General features: G+C 45.8%; 1 protein-coding gene across 2 annotated transcripts in view; it reads left to right on the forward strand.

Annotated features, from left to right (window-relative positions):
- LOC134345844 (dedicator of cytokinesis protein 2-like) overlaps positions 1–25,838 on the forward strand; it is a 1,258,793-nt gene that overhangs the window by 379,533 nt on the left and 853,422 nt on the right. For both annotated transcript variants that reach the window (XM_063047144.1, XM_063047146.1), the window contains 3 exons: positions 11,530–11,630; positions 12,121–12,255; positions 22,295–22,406. In XM_063047144.1, coding sequence (XP_062903214.1) covers positions 11,530–11,630; positions 12,121–12,255; positions 22,295–22,406 — 348 coding nt within the window. The remainder of the gene's footprint in view (positions 1–11,529; positions 11,631–12,120; positions 12,256–22,294; positions 22,407–25,838) is intronic.

A 25,838-nucleotide genomic window follows, 5' to 3' on the forward strand; every position in this document is an offset into this window, starting at 1 on the left:
TAAATGGAAAATAGATGGGGAGCAATTTCCTCAGCTTGAGGGTGGCAATCTGTGGAATTCATTGCCACAGACTGTTGTGGAGACTAAGTCATTGGGTACATTTAAAGAGGAGTTTGATAGGTACTTAATTAGTAGGGACATCAAAGTGTATATGGAGAAGGCAGGAGAATGGGGTTGAGAGGGGAAAAAACAATCAGTATGATCGAATGGTGGAGCAAACTCAATGAACCATATGGCCTAATTCTTACCCTTTGTCCTGTGGTCTTATGACTCTTGCCTTTCTTTGTAGCTGCCAAGGCTGCCTATATAGTGCTTCCCAAACCCCCTCTTTCCCAGACTCCCACTGCTTCTTGGAATGATAAGAGACAACATATACTGGAATCCAGAGCAAAGAGTAACCTAGCAGCTGAAGGAACTCAATTGATGATGTAGTATCAGATTCGAAATCAGAATCACGTCTAATATCATTGGCATCTGTCAAGATATTTGTTTTGTGGCAACAGCACATTGCAATGCATAATAAAATAAATATATTAATTACAATAAGATATAGCTGTGTGTGTACACACACACACACACACACACACACACACACACACACAGCACTGTAAAAGTCTCAGGCACAATTATATAGCTAGGGTACCTAAGACTTTTGCACAGTACTGTAGTAATTGTATGTATTGCATTGTACTGCCTCTGCAAAACAAAACATATACCTTGACATGTCAGTGATGATAGACCTGATTCTGATATGGATGTCTATTGTGGAGTGGGAGTGGGAAGGGGGAAGGAAGAGGGGAATTACAGTTGGGGAAAAAGGGAAGGGAGAGATTAGGAAGCAGCAGAGAAACATTCATCCCCCTGCTCCAGCACCCCTTCTCTGTCACCTGCCCTACCCCCTCCCACTGCGCACCCCCTTTCACATTCCCAACGTGCTTTGCTCCTGCCAGATTTACAAACTCGCTTTCTGCTGCACACTGACAAATACAGTATAATGCAAAAGCCATAGGCAATCCTATCTACAGTATGTCTAAGATTTTTGCATAGTACCGTGTGTGTGTGTATTTGTCTGGACTGTGGGAGTTCCTGGTAATTTTGAACTAATCGGCCGACTAATTTTGAACTAATGTGCCGACCGTTTAACCTACTCCAAGGTCAATCTGACCCTTCCCTCCCACATAGCCCTCCATTTTTCTAAATGCACAACTAAAATGCACAACAGGCCATTCAGCCCATCGTGCCTATGTTAACCAAGATAATAATCTAACTCGTCTCACTTGCCTGCTTGCCCTCCATTCCCTGTCTACTCATGGGCCTGTCCAAGTGCCTCTTAAATGAAGCTGTCACACCCACAGATGCAGTGGTGTTGAGACTCATTAAACAAAGAGTAAAATGGTGCTTTAAAATTATGCATGGATAAGGTCAAAGTTGGAACTTTAACATATCTTGGGAAACATAACAAGTAAAAGATGGAAGTGAATTTCACCACAGATTTCTAGAAATACTCCAGTTCTAGAATTGAAGAGGCTGTAGGCTGTGATTCTTTCCATCTCTGGCCCCGAAGGGTCTGAACACAAGTGGAGCTGGTGTTTGCTCTACTTAGCTCCTGGTTGCCACGGTAACAAATTAAGGGATACCCCTGGACTAGATTCAAGGTATCTGCTGTTACTCAGCAGAATTTTCTTGGAAGTAGAGTGCTTGCTTTTTATATTTGCTGCTGAACGTTTATTTATTTGACAAATAACACAGTACAGGCATTTCAGCCAATGGTATTGTGCCGACCGTTTAACCTACTCCAAGGTCAATCTGACCCTTCCCTCCCACATAGCCCTCCATTTTTCTATCATCCATGTGCCTATCCGAGATTCTCTTACATTTCCTAATGTATGTGTCTCTGACATGGCGTCTAACTTCACTCTCTGTGTAAAGAACCTATCTCTGACATCCCTCTTCAATCGCCATAAAATGATACCGCTTTGTTCACCAGCAACTCTTATGTGTGTTGCTTGAAATTCCAGCATCTGCAGATTTCCTTGTGTTTGCGTTGACAAATAAATGTCATGTGTTTGAGAAAGACTTGCATGCATTTGTATAGTACCTTCCCCAAACTCTGGTAAGGTAGCACAAGTGTTGCTATTTCAGATTTCAGATTCATTTAATTTGTCACAGGTACTTTGAAATATATTGTATAGTGAAACTTGCAGAACGTTCCACACACCCATCATTCTCTGTGTAAAATTCTTACCTCTGGCATCCCCCTGTACTTTCATCCAATTACCTTAAAGTTATGCCCCCTTGTAATAGCCGTTCCGCCCTAGCTATCCACTTGAGCCATGCCCTTTATCATCTTGTACACCACTATCAAGTTACCTCTCATCCTCTTTACTCCAAAGAGAAAATTCCCAGCTAGCTGAACCTTTCCTCACATTGTTATTGTTCCTCTCCGCACCTTGTGGCACATTGGGTGGCAATTTTGCCTTCTCTTTAGCATTCGGCCATCTTTTACGATGGCCGAGTTGCTAGCTTGTTGTTGAACCCAGCACGGATGCAAAGCGTGCAAGGAGCTGGCTGGATTCGAGCCCGGGACCACTCACCTCGAAGTCCAGCGCGGATGCCACTACACCACCAGCCACAACCTCACATTACATGCTCTATAATCCAGGCAGCATCCTTGTAAATACCCTCTGCATCCTCTCTACAGCCTCCGCATCTTTCACATAATGGGAACTGATCACAATTCTCCAAGTGCTTTAAGACGAGTGGTGAAAAGTTTAAGAGAGATGTTTGAGGCAAGTTTCCTACACAGAGTAGTTGGCATCTGTGTCAGGGGCTGTGGTGAAATCAGACATTTAAGTGACATTTAAGAGCCATATAACAGTTAGGGAATCATGGGGCGAGACCCTTTATGTCCTGATGAAGGGTCTCGGCCCAAAACATCAACCGTTTATTCATCTCACTGATGCTGCCTGACCTGCTGAGTTCCTCTGGCATTTTGGATGAGTTATTCTGGATTTCCAGCAGCTGCAGAATCTCTTGTGTTTATGTCTTTGTTAGCTGTCTCTTTGTGACATTCTGAAAGTATAAAAGGTGTGTTGTGAAGCTGTATACATGTTGGTCTACCAACATTGCCTTACGGAACACAATCAGGACAGGATGCATTTTGACGTTGGAACTGAAATAGCATGGGCAATGCCACTGGAGATAACGATGTGTTCGCTGATCGTTGAGCGTCCATTCTGGTTGCCATGGTGACGCGGCCTGGGATGTGCCATTCCCCCTGAGCCTGAAGAGTGCAGTCTAACAAGTCTCAATGGAGGCGGGAGATCCACAAATCTATAAATAGTTTCTTTCAATAAAGTGTTCAGAGGTACTTTGATTTCCAGCACTTAAGCAGCACGATACCTAGGGATTTCTACCAAGCTGTGCATTGGGATGAGAGGCCAAATGTCAACCCATTTCAGCTCTTTTATGGTCATGATCTCAGAGGGATACAAACTGAGAGACTGGTACTTATTTTTTACTGTATTCTTTCCTGGACTATAGGAGCCACTGCCAAGAGGTCACTGAGATATAAGGCTGAATAGGTTAGCACTTTGTTCCCTGGACCATAGGAGAACAGAGAAGATTTGATGGTGTGCAAAATTATGAGTTCAAAGTAAATTTTATTATCAAAGTACATATATGTCACCACATATAACCCTGAGATTAATTTTCCTGCGGGCATACTTAGCAAGTCCATAGAATAGTAACTATAACAGGATCAATGAAAGATCAACTAGAGTGCAGAAGACAACTTCGCGAGATGCAGGACAGCTGGTTCAGCAAGAAGGTCGATGAAATCCAGGGCTATGCAGACAGCCACGACATAAAACGCTTCTACGATGCGCTTAAGGCTGTATACAGACCCCAGTCCTCCGGCTCCTCACCCCTCCTCAACGCAGATGAGACGCAGCTGCTGACAGAAAAGAAGCAGATTCTGGATCGGTGGGCTGAGCACCTTAACAACGTCCTTAACCGCCCTGCCGACATCAACGACGACGCCATTGCCCGCCTGCCCCAGGTAGAGATCAACAAGAACCTCGACACCCTCCCCACAGTAGATGAAGTCAGGAAGGCAGTGAAGCAACTCTCCTGTGGCAAAGCGCCAGGACCCGATGCAATCCCTGCTGAGGTATACAAAGCAGGAGGCCCTGTCATGATGCAAAAGCTGACTGTACTCTTCTAGTCCATGTGGAAAAAGGGACAGGTCCCGCAACAGCTGAAAGATGCCAGCATAGTCCACATCTACAAGAGGAAAGGCAACCGTCAGTCTTGCGACAACCACCGAGGCATCTCCCTCTTGTCCATTGCGGGGAAGATTCTGGCCTGTGTCCTGCTCAACCGCCTTCTCCAACACCTTGAGCAAGGTCTGCTCCCAGAAAGCCAGTGCGGCTTCCGTGCTGAACGTGGGACCGCGGACATGATTTTTGCTGCCCGCCAACTCCAGGAAAAATGCCAGGAGCAACACAGCGACCTCTTCGTGACCTTTGTCGATCTAACCAAAGCTTTCGATACGGTCAGCAGAGAAGGCTTGTGGAAGATCATGGAGAAGTTTGGCTGCCCCAGCAAGTTCAACACAATCGTCCGGCAGTTCCACGACGGTATGATGGTGAAAGTTCTGGATGACGGCGACGAGTCGGAGGCCTTCCCAGTTGCAAATGGCGTCAAACAAGGCTGCGTTCTTGCCCCGACTCTGTTCAGTATGGTATTCTCTGCCATGCTGACGGATGCTTTCCGTAACTACGAAGAAGGAATCCACGTCAGGTACAGGACTGACGGCAGGTTGTTCAACCTTAGGCACCTGCAGGCAGTTACAAAGGTGCGAGAGACTGTCATCAGAGACTTCTTGTTTGCTGATGACTGCGCACTCAACGCCAGCACAGAGCAGGAGATGCAGCGTGAAATGGACTGCTTCTCACAATCCTGCGACAACTTCGGTCTCACTATCAGCACCAAAAAGACTGAAGTTATGTACCAGCCTGCCCCAGGAAAGCCATAGCAGGAGCCGCGCATCACGGTGAAGGGCCAGAACCTCCAGGCAGCCGACAACTTCACCTACCTGGGCAGCATACTGTCTCGCGCAGTGAATATAGACGCTGAGGTCAACAACAGGATTGCCAAAGCCGGCACCGCCTTTGGGAGACTCGGTGAGAACGTCTGGGAGCGGAGAGGACTCAGCATTACCACCAAGCTGAAGGTCTACTGTGCAGTGGTCCTTACCACCCTCCTTTACACCAGCAAGACCTGGACTGTCTACAGCAGACACGCCAAACAGCTCAACCATTTTCACCTGAGCTGTCTCCGCAGACTCCTCCACATCAGGTGGCAGGACAAAGTCCCCGACACGGAAATCCTGGAACGAGCTGGGCTCTGCAGCGTCTACAACTTCCTGCTGAAAGCCCAAGCCAGGTGGGCTGGACATGTGGTCAGAATGCCAGACAGCCGATTGCCTAAGCAGCTGCTGTACGGAGAACTGTGTCAGGGCAAGCGCTCAGTCGGGGGGCAGAAGAAACGATACAAAGACTGCCTTAAAGCGTCCCTCAAAGGCCTGGGTGTCGACATCAACACGTGGGAGACGCTTGCCCTCGACCGTCCAGCTTGGTGCAGCAAGGTCACCACAGGAGCCCGTGCAGCTGAAGTCAGGCACATCATCGAGGCGCAAGGAAAGCGTGCTGTGCGCAAGGCCCGAGCAGCATCCACTGCCACGACAGCACCCACCCACTTGTGTCCCACATGTGGGTGAGCCTTCAGGGCCTGGATTGGCCTCATCAGTCACCTCCGGACCCACAGCCACCAATCTCCCATTTGACTTTGAAGCCATGGTCATCTTCGACTACGAAAGACGAACAACAACAACAAACAACAACATAACAGGATCAATGAAAGATCAACTAGAGTGCAGAAGACAACAAACTGTGCAAATGCAAATATAAATAAATAGCAATAAACAATAAAACATGATAAAGAGTCCTTAAAGTGAGATCAATGCTTGTGGGAACACCTCAATGGATGGGCAAGTGTGTGTAGTTATCCCATTTTGTTCTGATGTTTGAGGGGTAGTAACTGTTTTTGAACCTGGTGGTGTGAATTTTCATTCATAAGGCCAGTGATGTTGTGGGGATGGAACTGGACTCTCTCACGGTGGTGTCTGAAAAGAGGATGCTGTCCAAGTTGCATGCCATCTTGGACAATGTCTCCCATCCACTACATAATGTACTGGGTGGGCACAGGAGTACATTCAGCCAGAGACTCATTCCACCGAGATGCAACACAGAGCGTCATAGGAAGTCATTCCTGCCTGTGGCCATCAAACTTTACAACTCCTCCCTTGGAGGGTCAGACACCCTGAGCCAATAGGCTGGTCCTGGACTTATTTCATAATTTACTGGCATCATTTACATATTACTATTTAACTATTTATGGTTTTATTACTATTTATTATTTATGGTGCAACTGTAACGAAAACCAATTTCCCCCGGGATCAATAAAGTATGACTATGCAAACAACAGGAATTCTGCAGATGCTGGAAATTCAAGCAACACACATCAAAGTTGCTGGTGAACGCAGCAGGCCAAGCAGCATCTGTAGGAAGAGGTGCAGTCGACGTTTCAGGCCGAGACCCTTCGTCAGGACTAACTGAAGGAAAAGTGAGTAAGGGATTTGAAAGTTGGAGGGGGAGGGGGAGATCCAAAATGATAGGAGAAGACACCCTTTTGCCTATCACCTGTCCAGCTCTTGGCTCTATCCCTCCCCCTCCTGTCTTCTCCTATCATTTTGGATCTCCCCCTCCCCCTCCAACTTTCAAATCCCTTACTCACCCTTCCTTCAGTTAGTCCTGACGAAGGGCCTCGGCCTGAAACGTCGACTGCACCTCTTCCTACAGATGCTGCTTGGCCTGCTGTGTTCACCAGCAACTTTGAAAGTATGACTATGAGTCCTGAGTCACTTGTACCTGCTAACTGCGGGCAGCAGTGAGAAAAGAGCGTGGCCTGGGTGGTGAGGATTTCTGATGATGGATGCTCTTTCCTATGACAGTGTTTCATGTAGATGTGCTCAATGGTTGAGTGGTATATATAGGGCAAATACAAGCAGGCTTTTTCCATTGAGGTTGGATGAGACTGGAACAAGATGTCATGGGTTAAGAATGAAAGGTGAAATGTTTAAGAGGAACATGAGGGGAACTTTTTTCACTCGGAGGTTGGTGAGTGTGTGGAATGAGCTGCCAGCGGAATTGATGGATCTGGGTTACTTTCCAGTGTTTAAGGGAAGTTTGGATAAGTACATGGATGGCAGCGGAATGGATGGCTAAGGTCCATGTACAGGTTGCTTTGACGAGGCAGGATAGTTGGGCATGAACTAGATGGGCTGAAAGGCCTGTTTCTGTGCTCTGAAATAGTGACATGCTGGCACAGCTGGCGGAACCACTGCCAGGGTCCGAGGTACAATCCTGAGCTTAGGTGCTGTCTATGTGGAGTTTGCGAGTTACTCGTATGATCATTAATTAGCAAATAGTCTACCTGCACCCTGCTTTCCTCGCACTGTAACACTTCATTCTGCATCCACCTATTGTTTTCCCTGTTACTACTGAATGCACTGTTGTGATGAATTGATCTGTAAAATAAAGTATTTCGCTATGCTTTGAATGCCATCTACACAGGTAAATTCGTCCAATCCAAGGAAACATCCCCTCCACTAAATCTTTTAGTGTATGAGAGGTCCGTTCGAGAGTCCAATAAATAGTCCAGAAAATTCCTGAATGTGCCAGATTACGGGAAATTTACAGATATAGTGAGAAAGAGTGAAAGTGGAAAGCAGCTGACAGGAACCCTAATGATGATCTGCGCTCAAGTAGCTCGTTCTTCCTGTAAGTCCAAAGTAATTCAATTTAAATCACTGCTCGCCAACCAACCACTGAAGTAGCTCATCTCATGAATTTTCCAACTTCTGGAGAACCCAGGGGACTGAAATTCTCCGGCAGCTCGAGTGCAGGGCCAGCTGAAGCCCTGCCCTGCATCAGCTTAGCAGCATTCACTGCTCAGATATCAGCAGAACATCGAGTGAATTTAACATCGTTCCTTCCCGAATCCCCAAGGGAAATAAATCTACTGTAGCAGTGTTCTGTTAAACTCACAAACAGATCCAAGATTAAAAATAATTCACGTTGGTTTGAAAGGTGGTAATTGTTGTGGTGTCAAGCATTAGTGAACGATTACGTTGGCTCAGTATGGACATGGCAGCAGTAAATTGTGAGATTAAAAAAATGTATTGAATAAGTTAAATTGGAAAGGAAGAAGAAAAATTCCTAAACTGCAGAGATTACTAAACTGGATAGATTGCATCTGTGTTGGGTAAATGAGGAGTGAAGGGAAAGTAGAGGTTCTGATACAAATGGGAATTCTTGCCTTATTTTACTGTTTCATTACTGCCCTGGAATCGGACCTCCAGCCTGGCACGCACACTGAGTTTGTGGACAAGGGATTTAAGGTGCCGTCCCAAATAGTAATAGAATGCAGAGTCATATGCACATTAGATTCTGCAGATGCTGGAAATCATGAGCACCACACACAAAAAAAGATGCAGAATATACGCAAACACAAGGAAATCTGCAGATGCTGGAATTTCAAGCAAGACACATAAAACTTGCTGGTGAACGCAGCAGGCCAGGCAGCATCTCTAGGAAGAGGTACAGTCGACGTTTCGGGCCGAAACCCTGTCCTGACAAAGGGTCTCGGCCCGAAACGTCGACTGTACCTCTTCTGAGAGATGCTGCCTGGCCTGCTGCGTTCACCAGCAACTTTTATGTGTGTCGCTGAAGGAACACAGCAGGTCCGGCGGCACCTACTGAGGGAATAAACAAGCTGACACCCTTCAACAGGACTCATAAGAATGCAGAATAAAGCATTACAGTTAGAGAGGAAGTGCAGTGCTGGGAGGCAATAAAGTTCAAGGCTATAATAATCTATATTATAAGGTTAAGAGTCCATTTTTGGCCTAAAATGTAGCAGTTGGCAGAAGGCTCTACAGTGCCACCTGTAAGATCTATGTTTAATTCCCCACAGTTGTTTATAAGGAGTCTGTCTGTTTTACCTATGATTGTGTGGATTTGCTTGGGGTGCTCCTGTTTCAAAGCTATTTGAGTTAGTGTTAGTCAGTTGTGGACATGCTGTATTGGTGCTGGAAGCATGGCATCATTTGAGGGCCACCCAGTACAACCTTTCGTGCAAACTACGCATTTCACTGTATGTTTTGATGTACATATGATGAATAAAGCTAATTTTTCTTTTGCAGCACACACAAAGTTCTGAAGGAACTCAGCAGACCAGGCAGCTTCTCTTTTCCTCCAGCATTTTGTGTGTGTTGCTTTAGATTTCCAGAATCTGTAGATTTTCTTGCGTTTGTAAATCTTTCTTTTTATTTTTTTTAAACTGTCATCTAGTATGATAAGATAGACTCTTGTCCTCACAGTCTACATCCTTAAGGTCTTGTACCTCTGTCTGTACTGCACTTTATTCTGCACTCTATTGATGTTTTCCCTTGTACATCACTCCACTGTATGGATGGCATGCAAACAAAGTTTTCCGCTGTATCTCAGTGCATGTGACAATTACTGCCCCTTACACTGCTGGTGTTTAGAGCAGCAATGAAGCTCCTCCATTTCTGGCGATGTTCAGTGCTTCTTTCATCATGTCAGTCGTTTTCTCTCAGTTTTCACCACGATCGGTCTTGCAAGTCCTGGGTAGGAGGCTCAAGTATTCCATCGCACACAGATGTAGAAGGGTTCTTCATTGCTGTTTCTGTAACAATTTTGTTTCACCAGTCAGGGTTGTTAGCCCTGAGCTGAACCCCTGAACCTACAGGATCTGTGGAGCACTCTTAGGCTGTCCTCTGCCCTTTGCTCTGTTTTGGCATGAGTGACCCCACCGAGAGTCAAAGCATAAAAGCCCTGACTCCAGCTAACATAGCTCCCCAGGTCATTGAGGCACACAAGTCTCCAAACCCAGTGACAAGGTCATGCGGCAATAATAAACCAATTTATTTAACCTGTACCCCAAGGATCTTGATTCAAAATATCAACTGTTCATTTCCCTTCTCAGATGCTGTTTGGCCCAAAAGTTCCTCCTGTAGTTCATTTGTTGCCCCGTTTGCAGTCTCTTCTGTTTCCCCTAGGCATAGCCTGTTTTCACTTCTCAGATACCGGGATACAGCATCCAAGCAGTAGCTCCCTGTAGAGTGCTGGGAGGGACTTTCCAGTGATACATCAGAGCCTGGGTTCTTTGCTCTCTTAGTAAACAACCCTCTGACCACATTTAATGAGGGGTCTTTGAACTGAAACAAATACAAAGTTCAAAGTAAATTTATTATTAAAGTCTGTATATATAACCATATACTACCCTGAGATTCATTTTATTTAGAGATGCACCATGCAAGAGACCCTTCTGGCCCAATGATCTGCACCACTCAGCAACCCACCCTAGCCTAATCACAGGACAATTTACGATGACCGATTCACCTACTAATTGGTATGCCTTTGGCCTGTGGGAGGAAACTGGAGTACCTGGAGGAAGCCCACGCATTCATGAGGAGGATTTACAAACTCCTTATAGAGGGCAGTGGAATTGAACTCTGAACTCTGATGCCCCGTGCTGTAACAGCTTTGCACTAACTGCACACTACCGTGACAGGCACTCACAGCAGAACTAAGAAATACAACAGAATCAATGGAGAACTGCACACAAAGACAGACAAACAAGCTGTGTGCAAAAGAAAAGAAACTGTGCAAATGCAAAAAGAAGCAGATAATAATGATGAGTTAAAATAAGTAAATAATGCTGAAAACACGAGTTGTAGAGTCCTTGACAGTCCATAGGTTATGGAATCAGTTCAGTGTTGTGGTCAGTGAAGTGATCCATGCTGGTTCAGGAACCTGATAGTTGAAGAGAAATAACTGTTCCTTAACCTATTTGTGTGGGACCTAAGACCAATAACCCATGAATATACAGAGAATGATTGGATATTGACCATATGCAGGAAGAAGGGTCTTTAGTTTAGTTAGCTAACATAATTGCTGATCATGTTCTATACTGTTCTATGTTCTATGAGATGACATGGGCAAATTCTTCCCTTCTGCCCCCACCTGAATACCATAGACCTTTGTCCAAACCTTTGATCCATCCCTATTGGGCTGCTGCCCTCTCTTCTCCTGGACCCTACCAGTGATGGGACAGTGATGGAGGAGTCAGCAGGTCTGTGCAGTGATTCAGACCCAAACCAGAAGCTATGAGGAGCCCACTGTGGGATGGGCAGGCCATGATGGATTAAGCCAGGTAATCCATCCAGGATCGTTCGCTTTCGTTGGATCAGTTTAGTTCAAATTGGCCAAACAGAATTGCTGAGGAACTGGAGTCAAGTATAGGTCAGACCAAGTAAGGTTGCAGAAGATTAGTGTGTGCTCAAGGTACTGACATAATTTCGTCCTTCTGTGATTACAGGTGTTTCTCATCGGACTGATAGCGGACAGAAAGTTCCAACACTTCAACGCTGTCCTGGAAGCCTACATTCGACAGCACTTCAGTGCCACCTTGGCTTATAAGTATGTCCAACAAAGAGTTCATTCAAAGCCAGTATGTGTTTGAGGAGATTGTGCGATTTTCAATGGCTTTAGTTTATGATTCCGGAACTGAAGTTAGCGTGGTACCCAGAACAGATGAATTTTCTTTAACAATGATAAGTGGGCCAGTAAGTCAAAGTCAGAGTAAAATTTATTTTCAAAGTTTGTGTATGTTACAATATGCCACCTTGAGATTCAATTTCTAGCAGGCATTTACATGAATATATAGAAATACAATAGAATGTATGAAAAACAGAGACTGACAAGCAAGTGGAGTGCAAAAGAAGACATGGCCCTTCCTTACCAGATGGTGATGCAACCAGTTAGAGTGCCTTCCTTAGTATATTCTTGAGAAGTCACTGGGAATTCAGGAGAGGAATGGGAGAAGATGCGACAGATAAATTCCTGGTGTGCTTCTCCTTTTTACTTGAGTTTATAATCTCTCCAACTGTGAAACCCCTTCTCACTGCAGGAAGTTGCTGTCTGTGCTGACTGAGTATGTGGACACCGCAAGCCGAGGCCTAGACTGCGAGCCTCTGAAACGAGCGTTCAAGGCATTGGAATACATCTTTAAGTTCACAGTCCGCTCAAGATGTCTCTACTCACAGTAAGTCCCCCTTTTGTTTGGCCAATACAGATCATCACAGCTTCTGGATGTTTTGACTCCTGCCCCAATCTTTTAGAGAGGGACTGAACATGAAACAATCCAGTTCAGAAACAGGCTCTACAGCCCACAATGCTGAACCAATTAAGCTATTAGTTAAACATCAAATTAGTCCCTCCTGCCTGCATGTGGTTGATATTCTTCCATTCCTTGCATACTTGTGTGCCGATCTAAGAACTATTTGCCTCCACTACCTCCCCCGGCAATGCATTCCAGACCATCACCAGTTTCTGTGTTAAAGACTTGCCCTGCACATTTTCATCGAACTTACCTCCTCTTGCTTTAAATGTCCATAAGAAGTTTATAAGAGTATGAGAAGTATGTCTCCTCACCACTGTCTAGAGAAAGCAATCAAAGTTTGTCCAACTTCTCATTCTTGCACAGTCTCTCTACACCAGGCAATATCCTGGTAAACCTCTTCTGCAATCTCTCCAAATCCTTCACGTCCTTCTTATAATGGGGTGACCAGAACAGAATGTAGAACATGGAACATTATAGCACAGTGCAGGCCCTTTGGCTCATGATGTGCCGACCTCTTAACTCACTTTAAGATCAATCTAACCCTTCCTTCCCATAATGCCCTCCATTTTTTCTACCTCTACATCTAACACCACCTCTGGCAGGATGTTCCATGCACCCATCAATCTCTGTGTAAGGAACTTATCTCTGACATCCTCCTATACTTTCCTCCAATCACCTTAAAATGATGCCCCCTGGTGTCAGCCATTTCTGCTGTGGGAAAAGGTCTCTGGCTCTCCACTCTATCTATGCCTCTTATCATCTTATACACCTCTATCAATTTTCCTCTCACCCTCCTTTGCTCCAAAGAGAAAAGCCCCTAGCCCTCTTAGACTATCGTAGACATGACATAAAACATGCCCTCTTCGACATAAGACATGCCCTCTGGTCCAGGCAGTGTACTGGTAAACCTCCCTCTGTCCTCTCTAAAATTAGCATATCCTTCCTATGATGTGGCGACCAGAACAGAACACAATTGAATGCAGTATTCTGGATGCAGCCTCACCAGAGTTTTATAAAGCTACAGCATAACTTTCTGATGATTGAATTCACTGCCTCGACTAATAAAGCCAAGCATGACAGATGCCATCATTTGATCAACTGCCAGCTTCTATTAAAGAGCACATCTAAATTGCAGTCACCTTTACATTGTGGGGAATAGTGCATGAAGACCAGAGTAATAATGAACACTGAGACAAATGGTAACTAGGAAACCTGGGGCTACCACAGTACAAAGAGAAACGTTTACTCATAGAACATCGAATAGTACAGCACATACAGGTCCTTCAGCCCACTATGTTGTGCCATCCTGTATCAAACTACTCCATGATAATCTAGCACTTTCCTCCTACATAGCCCGTAACCCTCCATTTTTCTTACATCAATGTGCCCATCTAGGCCACAAGACCATAATACATAGGAGCAGATGGCCATTCAGCCCATCAAGCCTGCTCTGCCATTTAATCATGGTTATTATCCCTCTCAACCACATTCTCCTGCCTTCTCCCTATAACCTTTGACGTCATTACTAATCAAGAACCTTTCAACCTCTGCCTTAAATACGCCCAGTGTCCTCGCCTCCACAGCCGTCTGTGGCAATGAATTCTACAGATTCACCACCCTCTGTCTAAAGAAATTCCTCCTCATCTCTGTTCTACAGGGATGACAATACCCTTCTATTCTGAGGCTGTGTCCTCTGGTCCTCGACTCCCCCACTACTGGAAACATCATCTCCACATCCACTCCATCTATAGGCTTTTCAATCTTCGATAGGTTTCAGTCAGGCCCCCCCCCCCCCGCTGGCACCCCATTTCTCCAAATTCCAGCAAGTACCGGCCCAGAGCTATCAACCCTTCCGCTCCCAGAATCATCCTCGTGAACCTCCTCGGGACCCACTCCGATGCCTGCACATCTTTACTCCACACCCTGTCTATCTAGGCTTCCAACTCTGATTTCATTTGCAGACTTAGTGTCTATGCCAACTGTATGGTCCTGGTGCATTAGGCAGAGACATCTCCTCATCACTCTTCTCTACCCCGCCTCATTGTGGGATTACCTTCACTAGAAGGACTGCAACACTCCAAAGAGACAGTGCACTGTCACCTTCTCGAGGGTAATTAGGCATGGACACTAAATACTGCGTATTCCGAAGTTCAAAGTCAATCTTTATTAAAAAACGTCACCATATATTGAGATTCATTTTCTTGCAGTCATTCACAGAAGTACAATAGAATCAATGAAATTCTACATGCAAACAAAAACAGACGAATAGCTAATGTGCAAAAGACGACAAGCTGTGAAAATAAGTAAATACGTAAATAGATAGCTAGATGGATATATAGATAAATAATGCTAAGAACCTGAGTTGTAGAGTTCTGTCAAGTTAGTCCGTAAATAATGAGTTCACTGTTGAGGTGAATGAGGTTATCCACACTGATTCGGGAGCCTGATGGTTGAAGGGAAATAACTGTTCCTGAACCTGATGGTGTGGAACCTAAGGCCCTTGTATCTCCTTCCCGATGGCAGCAGCAAGAGAGCATGGCCTGGATGTTGAGGGTCTGTGATGATGGATGCTGCCTTTCTGAGGCAGTACTCATTAGAGTTGTGATCAATGGTGGGAGGGGGGCCTTTCCTGTGATGGACTGGTGGAAGGATCCCTACATTCTTTAATTGTTGGTGTTACGTACCCCGTAACTGGGTTGCCAAACTAGCAGAAATGGATCACTCAGTTGGAGTCTGGATTACTAGAACTAAGAAAGTTTTACTAAAGAAACAAGCAACACAGTAATCGAAAGGATAATAAATGCAATAGTTCAGCAATGATAAACACACATGTGCACAGAATTAAGATAACAGCATCAATCAAGCTCTATCGTTGTCTAGGGGTAAATGACCAATTTCAAAGTGACACAAAGTTCAGTCCAATTTAGTTCAGTTCACAGTAATCGTTGCCATGGCGATGGACAACGTGGGGGGAGGGAGAGAGAGAACGAGAACGACTGATCATTCAGAAACGGCTTCCACTCACAGACCGGCGATATTGCTCACAAGCAGCTTTCGGGCGGGTCCTTTGTGATGTCACCTGAGGTCACCGACTGTGACCCCTCCTCCAGATGCGGTCGATCCTCTGCAGTGAACCCGGCACCCAGGCAAGGGCGGACACACACCGGGTTCCCGCTGATCGTACCTTTCCACCCTGTGCGTTTATGGCCCGGTACTTTCCACCAACTTGTGAGAGGTGCACCGCTTCCAGGGTCTCGTTACCTCGGGTGTCGTGTGTGTGTCCTGCCTTAGCGAACCTGTCCCTTTTTATCCCCCTGCTGGGGTATCGCCTGTCCATCACTTCAAACAGTTCAGGGTTCAAAGGGGGGAGCCGCTCTAGACAGCTCTCTCTCCCGTCCTTTCATTACACATCTCCAGATCGCCTGTCCATCACTTCAAACAGTTCAGGGTTCAAAGGGGGAGCCGCTCTAGACAATACCCAGACTTATGGCTCCTTCATTAACATCTCCAAATGCTGCTTCATTGTTCCTTATCTCTCCCTCCCCTGAGGGCAGGTGGCAGACCAACTGCTGATGCCACTGGTGCAAGCCCAGGCCAGCAAACATCTTAATTTATGTGTATTCTCGTCACATTAGAAACATAGAAAACCTACAGCACAATACAGGCCCTTCGGCCCACAAAATTGTGCCGAACATGTCCTTACCTATTAGAAAAAACTACTGATGGTTCATAACTGATACACTTAAGTTTTCACCTAATTAAAAAAAAATAACTTCGACATTTCTCCATTGAGTTCCCTGATTTAGAACATAGAACATAGAAAACCTACAGCACAATACAGGCCCTTCGGCCCACAAAGTTGTGCCAAACATGTCCCTACCTTAGAAATTACTAGGCTTTCCCATAGCCCCCTATTTTTCTAAGCCCCATGTACCTAACCAAAAGTCTCTTAAAAGATCCTATCGTATCCTCCTCCACCACCATTGCCGGCAGCCCATTCCACACACTCACCACTCTCTGAGTAAAAAACTTACCGCTGACATCTCCTCTGTACCTTCTCCCCAGCACCTTAAGGTCCTCTTGTGGCAACCATTTCAGCCCTGGGAAAAAGCCTCTGACTATCCCCACGATCAATGCCTCTCATCATCTTATACACCTCTATCAGGTCACCTCTCATCCTCCGTCACTCCAAGGAGAAAAGGCTGAGTTCACTTAGCCTATTCTCAAAAGGCATGCTCCCCAATCCACGACCTCTGGCTATTCTCCCTCCCACCTCAGCGTATCTCGGACGTGATCTGAAACATCCTGGACCCTGGCACCTGGGAGGCAACCTACCATCCGAGTTTCTTACTGGCGTCCACAGATTCGCCTGTCTGACCCCCTAACTATAGAGTCCCCTATGACTACTGCCATCCTCTTCCTTTCCCTACCCTTCTGAGCCACAGGGCCGGACTCTGTGCCAGAGGCACGGCTACTGTCGCTTCCCCCAGGTAGGCTGTCGTCCCCCCGCCACGCCCCCAGCAGTCCTCAAACAGGAGTACTTATTGTCAAGGGGTACAGCCACAGGGGTACTCTTTATTACCTGACTCTTCCCCTTCCCCCTCTTGACTGTGACCCACTTGTCTGTCTCCCGTGGCCCTGGTGTAAGCACCTGCCTATAACTTCTCTCTATCACCTCTTCACTTTCCCTGACCAGACGAAGGTCACATAGCTCCATCTCCAGTTCCCTAATTCGGTCCCTCAGGAGCTGCAGCTCGACACATATGGCCGTCTGGGACACATTGTTACTCTTCCTTGGCACAACAATGCCTGCACTACAGTAATCACTGGCAGTGAAGCTCCTGTGATTGAAAGATTCTATGTAACTAAAAAATCATTTTGTTTTCTTGAACACTGTCCCCCAAGGAAACTCTCTCGCAGATTTGACAGTTTAACAAGAACGCCAATAAAGGATCAATTTGACTTACTGCAGCAAGAATGCACAGGCATTTTGGAAAATGTCGTGGATATATGTTTGTCAGTTCCAGGATGCATCTTTTCTGGGGCTGATAGAGTAAAGGGCAGGATTGGGGAAATCAATTCTGGAACAGAGGAGCCTTGGAATGGATTTGTCATGGAATCTCGCTGTGTTGGCACAGATTTAGAAATATTCACAGCACACTTTTTAGTCTCGAGATCCCGAAGTGTCAAAGTACAAAATCCAGGCCATTTGAATCATTGAGTTGATACTGGCTCTCATAACAATCCTATCAATTCTTCCCACTTTCACTGTAAGCTGTTCTCTCTCCCTATCTATGCCAATGGGTTTATAGACAGCGTGTGTGCTCGCTATCCTTTTCTCCCCAAGGGAAAGGGTGTCAGAAACTAGACCGCATAGCTCCTGGTGAGAGGGGCGACTTCTTCACCCAGAGGGTGTCGGAGGAAGTGGTTAAGGTAGGCACATTAACAACATTTAAAATGTACTTGTGTAGGTACATTGATAGGAAGGTTTCAGAGTGATATGGGCTAAACATGACTGAATGGGATTAGTTTAGACCTGCATCATTAGGGACGAGTTGGGCTGAAGGAGCTGTTTCCGTGCTCTGTGAATCTATGACTCCAACTTTCACCCACCTCTGCCCCTTTCCCACCAGCCACCTACACAAGGGGTAGTTTACAAAACCCACTTTACCCAGCAACCCATATGTCTTTGGTTTGGGACTAGTAAGGAACCTGGAGCACTTGAGGAAGAGCACCTTGGATAAGAGATGGGATTGGTGCTTATCATTGTTCCCTCTAATTCTTACAGCTGCACGGAACAAACATTGCTCTCAGCAGGACATTTTTATTGGCCCTGAATACTGCGCCGTACTTTAATTAAACATTATATAAAAGAAAGGTCCACCTGTGCAGCAGTGAAGGCTATGTATGCAGGAACATTTAAGTTAATTCTATAGGAACATTTAAGTTAATTCTATAGGCCCCCTGGTAGCAGCAGAGATACAGAGCAGCAGATTGGGAGGCAGATTTTGGAAAGGTGCAAAATTGTTATCATGGGTGACTTTAACTTCCCTAATATTGATTGGCACCTGATTAGTTCCAAGGGTTTAGATGGGGCAGAGTTTGTTAAGTGTGTCCAGGATGGATTCCTGTCACGGTATGTGGACAGGCCGACCAGGGGGAATGCCATACTAGATCTAGTACTAGGTAATGAACCGGGTCAGGTCACAGATCTCTCAGTGGATGAGCAGCTGGGGGACAGTGACCACCGCTCCCTGGCCTTTAGCATTATCATGGAAAAGGATAGAATCAGAGAGGACAGGAAAATTTTTAATTGGGGAAAGGCAAATTATGAGTCTATAAGGCTAGAACTTGCGGGTGTGAATTGGGATGATGTTTTTGCAGGGAAATGTACTATGGACATGTGGTCGATGTTTAGAGATCTCTTGCGGGATGTAAGGGATAAATTTGTCCCGGTGAGGAAGATAAAGAATGGTAGGGTGAAGGAACCATGGGTGACAAGTGAGGTGGAAAATCTAGTCAGGTGGAAGAAGGCAGCATACATGAGGTTTAGGAAGCAAGGATCAGGTGGGTCTATTGAGGAATATAGGGAAGCAAGAAAAGAGCTTAAGAAGGGGCTGAGAAGAGCAAGAAGGGGGCATGAGAAGGCCTTGGCAAGTAGGGTAAAGGAAAACCCCAAGGCATTCTTCAATTATGTGAAGAAAAAAAGGATGACAGGAGTGAAGGTAGGACTGATTAGAGATAAAGGTGGGAAGATGTGCCTGGAGGCTGTGGAAGTGAGCGAGGTCCGCAATGAATACTTCTCTTTGGTATTCACCAATCAGAGGGAACTTGATGATGGTGAGGACAATATGAGTGAGGTTGATGTTCTGGAGCATGTTGGTATTAAGGGAGAGGAGGTGTTGGAGTTGTTAAAATACATTAGGACAGATAAGTCTCCGGGGCCTGACAGAATATTCCCCAGGCTGCTCCACGAGGTGAGAGAAGAGATTGCTGTGCCTCTGGCTAGGATCTTTATGTCCTCGTTGTCCACGGGAATGGTACCGGAGGATTGGAGGGAGGCGAATGTTGTCCCCTTGTTCCAAAAAGGTAGTAGGGATAGTCCGGGTAATTATAGACCAGTGAGTCTTACGTCTGTGGTGGGAAAGCTGTTGGAAAAGATTCTTAGAGATAGGATCTATAGGCATTTAGAGAATCATGGTCTGATCAGGGATAGTCAGCATGGCTTTGTGAAGGGCAGATCGTGTCTAACAAGCTGATAGAGTTCTTTGAGGAGGTGACCAGGCATATAGATGAGGGTAGTGCAGTGGATGTGATCTATATGGATTTTAGTAAGGCATTTGACAAGGTTCCACACGGTAGGCTTATTCAGAAAATTAGAAGGCATGGGATCCAGGGAAGTTTGGCCAGGTGGATTCAGAATCGGCTTGCCTGCAGAAGGCAGAGGGTGGTGGTGGAGGGAGTACATTCAGATTGGAGGACTGTGACTAGTGGTGTCCCACAAGGATCTGTTCTGGGACCTCTACTTTTCGTGATTTTTATTAACGACCTGGATGTGGGGGTAGAAGGGTAGGTTGGCAAGTCTGCAGATGACACAAAGGTTGGTGGTGTTGTAGATAGTGTAGAGGATTGTCAAAGATTGCAGAGAGACATTGATAGGATGCAGAAGTGGGCTGAGAAGTGGCAGATGGAGTTCAGCCCAGAGAAGTGTGAGGTGGTACACTTTGGAAGGACAAACTTCAAGGCAGAGTACAAAGTAAATGGCAGGATACTTGGTAGTGTGGAGGAGCAGAGGGATCGCGGGGTACATGTCCACAGATGCCTGAAAGTTGCCTCACAGGTGGATAGGGTAGTTAAGAAAGCTTATGGGGTGTTAGCTTTCATAAGTCGAGGGATAGAGTTTAAGAGTCGCGATGTAATGATGCAGCTCTATAAAACTCTGGTTAGGCCACACTTGGAGTACTGTGTCCAGTTCTGGTCACCTCACTATAGGAAGGATGTGGAAGCATTGGAAAGGGTACAGAGGAGATTTACCAGGATGCTGCCTGGTTTAGAAAGTATGCATTATGATCAGAGATTAAGGGAGCTAGGGCTTTACTCTTTGGAGAGAAGGAGGATGAGAGGAGACATGATAGAGGTGTACAAGATAATAAGAGGAATAGATAGAGTGGATAGCCAGCGCCTCTTCCCCAGGGCACCACTGCTCAATACAAGAGGACATGGCTTTAAGGTAAGGGGTGGGAAGTTCAAGAGGGATATTAGAGGAAGGTTTTTCACTCAGAGAGTGGTTGGTGCATGGAATGCACTGCCTGAGTCAGTGGTGGAGGCAGATACAGTAGTGAAGTTTAAGAGACTACTAGACAGGTATATGGAGGAATTTAAGTTGGGGGCTTATATGGGAGGCAGGGTTTGATGGTCGGCACAACACTGTGGGCCGAAGGGCCTGTACTGTGCTGTACTATTCTATGTTCTATTAATTCGTACCCATACACCTGCGTAGTGGTGCTTATAGAAGAAGGAGTGGCAAATTATAGTCAGAATAGATACAGGTCCTTCGGCCCAACTGATCCATGTCAACCAAGCTGTCCAGTTAAGCTTGTGTTTGGGCCAGAACCTTCTAAACCTTTTCAATCCACATACCTGTCCAACTGCTTTTTACATGTTGTTATCATATCAGTCTCAGCCACTTCCTTAGATACCACTCTGTGTGCAAAATGGTGCCCCTCAAGTTTCCAATAAATCTCGTCCCTATGTTGCCTAGCTCTTGATTTCCCAACCCTGAAAAACAGACTGCATACATTCACCTGATTTATGCCCCTCTTTGCTTCATCTTTACTTCAGCAGAATGACCAGAACTGAACACAATACTCGCAAGTGCGGCATCACCAACAACTTGTATAACTGCACCGTGACCTCCCCAACATTTATACTCAGTGCCCTGACTGATGAAGATCAATGTGCTAACAGCACACTTCTCACCTGTATTCCACTTTCGGGGATCCCTGGTTCCTGAATACCAAAGTCCCTCTGCTTTACAGCACTCCCAAGGGCCCAACCTTGCACTTATCTGAATGAAACACCATTTACCAATCCTTGGTCACTTACTCAGCTGGTCAAGATCTCCTAAACCTTTGACTTCAGAGTCATAGAACATCTCAGCACAAGAATAGGCCCTTTGGGCCATCTAGATTAGATTAGATTCAACTTTATTGTCATTGTGCCGAGTACAGATACAAAGCCAATGAAATGCATTTAGCATCTGACCAGAAATGCAAAGAATAGTGTTATTTACAAAATAACTGCGAATAAAAAAAAGTGCTACAGCACACAAATATAAAAGTACTGAGACAGTACAATACGGATGCAATACTGCTTAGCGCTGTGATGAGAGGTTCAGCAGTGTCACAGCCTCAGGGAAGAAGCTCTTCCTGTGCCAGCTGGTGCGGGAGCGGAGGCTCCTGTAGCGCTTACCGGATGGGAGGAAAGTAAAAAGTCCATGGTTAGGGTGAGATGCATCCTTGATAATGCTTTTTGCCCTGCCCAGGCAGCGTTTATGATAGATGTTCTCAATGGTGGGCAATTGGGTGCTGATAATCCGCTGGGCAGTTTTCACCACACGCTGGAGTGCTTTGCGGTCCAATACGGGTCAATTGCCATACCACACTGAGATGCAGTTGGTGAGTATGCTCTCAGTGGTACAGCGGTAAAAGTCCGTCAGTATCCTGGGACAGAGGTGAGCTTTCTTCATGCTCCGCAGGAAGTAAAGGTAGGGCATGCCAAACTATTAATCTACTAGTTTGTGGCCCTCCGTACCCCTCCCATCCATCTAGGTCCTCAAGTCTTGGCAACATCCTTGTAAATTTTCTCTGACTTTCTTATCATCCCCCCAGAATGGCTGTGCTGTCACTAATGACGGACAGAAGAGTAAAGATGTGATTGACCAACTTTTCACTTGTTTCAGGCTCTACGAAGGGAAGGAAAAGATGGAATACGAGCAATCGTTGCGAACAATCTTTGAGAAATTCAACATTCTGATGAAGTCAACATTGGAAGGCAACACTTTACTTATGCAGGTAAACATGTGGGGGCATGATTAGAATCTGTAAGTCACTGCCTACAGGTGTAATAATCAGAAAACAGGACCCTGTCCTTGCTGGAAACCAAAAGTATAAACAGAAAATGCAGAAACTACTCAGCAGTTCAGGCAGGATTTGTGGGAAGAGAGATAGTTAGTGTGTCCAGCTGAAGACACTTTGTTAGAACATTGAAGAGTGTCAGATCTGAAACATTAACTCTGTTTCTCTTCCCACAGTTGAGGCCTGATCTGCTGAGGATTTATTGTCCTCTTGCAGATGTGGTGAAGGCAGGTTCTGTTGTGTGGCTTTCAGGAGTCAACTGGACAACATCTACAGATGTACAGAACTGATGAGTTGTTCTGGTCATGAGCCAGTGTGGAAACGATGGGTCAAGTGGTCTCCTTCTGTGCTTTTATAGATAAATATTTGATTGATGGAAGAACTGAGGAATGTGAGCAACTGGCACAGAGGAGGAGGTCAGCCATGATCATGTTCAATGTTGCATACACCATGCAGATTCTAGACTCTGGGGCCACAAACCAGATGCTGGAGGAAGTTAGCGGATTGAGCAGCAGCTGTGGTGGAAAATGGACAGTTGATGTTCTGGGTTGAGTCCCTTCCTTGACCTGAAACATTAAGCTGTTTATCTCTCTCTATGCATGCTGCCTGACTTGCTGAGTTCCTCCAGCATTTTTATGTGTCCATTTGTGTTGATCAGGATTTCCAACACCTGCAAAAATCTCTTGTGTTTATGGTCAAATGCCCATTTCCCACCACAGCATTGCATGACCCACTGAGTTCCTCCAGCATTTTGCTTGCTTGGTTGGTGGGATGGGCTTGACAGGCTAGGTGACCTACTCCAGCTCTGGTTTCATTGTGTTCTTGTGGAAGCATACTGTGAGGGTGAGTGTGTTGTTGGTCACTGCCTCACACACACATCCAGGGTAGCTATCTGGCCACCATCAAGAAGGTAGAATTCTGTGTGGGAGGAGAAATGAAGAGTGGGAGAGAATAGAAGGCAATGGAGGCGAGTCCTTCAACAAACTGAATAAATAAGAGCATATAACTTCTACAACAGGAATTCTGCAGATGCTGGAAATTCATGCTACACACATAAAAGTTGCTGGTGAACGCAGCAGGCCAGGCAGCATCTCTAGGAAGAGCTGCAGTCGACGTTTCAGGCCGAGACCCTTCATCAGGACTAACTGAAGGAAGAGTGAGTTTCAAATCCCTTACTCACTCTTCCTTCAGTTAGTCCTGACGAAGGGTCTGGGCCTGAAACGTCGACTGCACCTCTTCCTAGAGATGCTGCCTGGCCTGCTGCGTTCACCAGCAACTTTTATGTGTGTAGCATATAACTTCTGCACATTTCCTTGGCCATATGGTGTCACATATCTCACAACACAAAGAAAGTATCAACTGAAGTAAGCTACTCAAACCTGCCCTGACTTTCAATATCTGATTGTTCTACCCCAGTCTTTAACTCCCTTTCTGCACATTTCTCCTGATATTTAAGACCTGCTTTAAAAATCTGCCTTAGCTACTTAGAGTCAGAGTCATAGTGCGCTACAGTACAGAAACAGGCCCTTCTGCCCATCTAGTCCATGCCAAACTGTTATTCTGCCTAGTCCCATCGACCTGCACCTGGACCATTGCCTTTCATACCCTTCCCATCCAGGAACCAAGCCAAATTCTTCTTCAGTGTTGAAGTCAAAGCCATATGCAGCATGTTCACTGGCAACTCATTCCACACTCACATCACCCTTTGAGTGAAGAAGTTTTCCCTCATGTTTCCATTAAACATTTCACCTTTCACCCTTAACCCATGACCTTTTTGGTCTTGTCTCCCCCAACCTCAGTGGGAAAGGCCTGCTTGCATTTGCCGTATCTTTACCTCTCATAATTTGGTATCATTATCATTATCATCATGTGCCGTGTCATATGACATAGATGACCATAGTCTTTCTATGACCATAATTGTTCCTGGCAAACTTTTTTCTGGGCAGTGTCTTTACAACACTCACAACATGCTGGAGGAACTCAGCAGGTCGGGCAGCATACATGGAAAGGATCGGTCGACGTTTTGGGCCGGAACCCTTCGTCAGGACGATCTTTTCCACGGATGCTGCCCGACCTGCTGAGTTTCTCCAGCGTGTTGTGAGTGTTGCTTTGAGCCCAGCATCTGCAGTTTATTTTGTGTTTAGTGTCTTTACAAGATGGGAAACCACAGCCATTATCAATCCTCTTCAGAGATTGTCTGCCTGCCATCAGTGGTGGCATAGCCAGGACTTGTGATATGCACCAGCTGCTCATACGACCATCCACCACCTGCTCCCATGGCCTCACGTGCTCCCTACTGGGGGGGGTGCTAAGCAGATGCTACACCTTGCCCAAGGGTGACCTGCAGGCTAGTGGAGGGAAGGAGCGTCTTACACCTCCTGTGGTAGCGACGTTTCTCCACCACACCACCCAATTTTGTATACCTCTATCAAAACTCCCCTCATTCCGGGAATAAAGATCTAAAACTTCCTTATAACTCAGGTCCTCATGTCCTGACAATATCCTTGTAACTTCTATGATCAAACCCACATCACCTTTGGAGTAGTGAATTCCAGAGATTTTGTAAAGAAGAATTTCTACACGCCTCACTTTTAAATGGCCAACCCTGTAACTATTGACTTTTGTTCGTGACTCTCAACATCTCAACATCTCTACATCTCTTGAACAGTTGCATGTATACAGTAGTCATGATTTTTTTTTGCTGCAGCAGTACAGTGCAATACATATTACAGTACTGTGAAAAAGTCTTAAGCACACTAGCTATATCTATATATGTGCCTGAGACTTTGCACAGTACTGTATATTGAGCCGTAAGACCATAAGGCAAAGGAGCAGCACCTATGTACGTACTACAGCTAGGGTGCCCAAGGCGTTTGCACAGTTCTGTATTTGTCAATGTGGAACGGAGAGCAATCTCCTAAATCTGGCAGGAGCAAAGAATGTTGGGAATGGGGAGGGTGGACTACTGCGGGAGGGTTGTGGGACAGGTGGCAGGGACTGAGTGCCAGTGCTGGGGTAGGGGTAGGGGTAGGTGCAGACACACCCAGCCCTGAGTCACCAGGCAAGGTCATTTGAGTCCAAACAATTAGTTTATTGATCATTACATAATGTCTCTCTGGTGCTTCCTGCTCCCTCCCATCTCCTTTCCCCTTTTCCCAACCATGATTCCCCTCTCCCTGCCCCCTTCCCACTCAGTCCACAATAGAGACCCATATCAGTGTCAGGTTTATCATCACTAACATACAGTGTGTGTGTGTGTGTGTGTGTGTGTGTGTGTGTGTGTGTGTGTGTGTCTATATATATATGTCTAAAACTATTGCACAGTACTGTATAAAAATACAAGAAAACATAGGAAAGTTTTTTTTAAAA

Source organism: Mobula hypostoma, chromosome 4 (assembly GCF_963921235.1).
Source record: "Mobula hypostoma chromosome 4, sMobHyp1.1, whole genome shotgun sequence".
Classification (NCBI taxonomy): Eukaryota; Metazoa; Chordata; class Chondrichthyes; order Myliobatiformes; family Myliobatidae; genus Mobula; species Mobula hypostoma.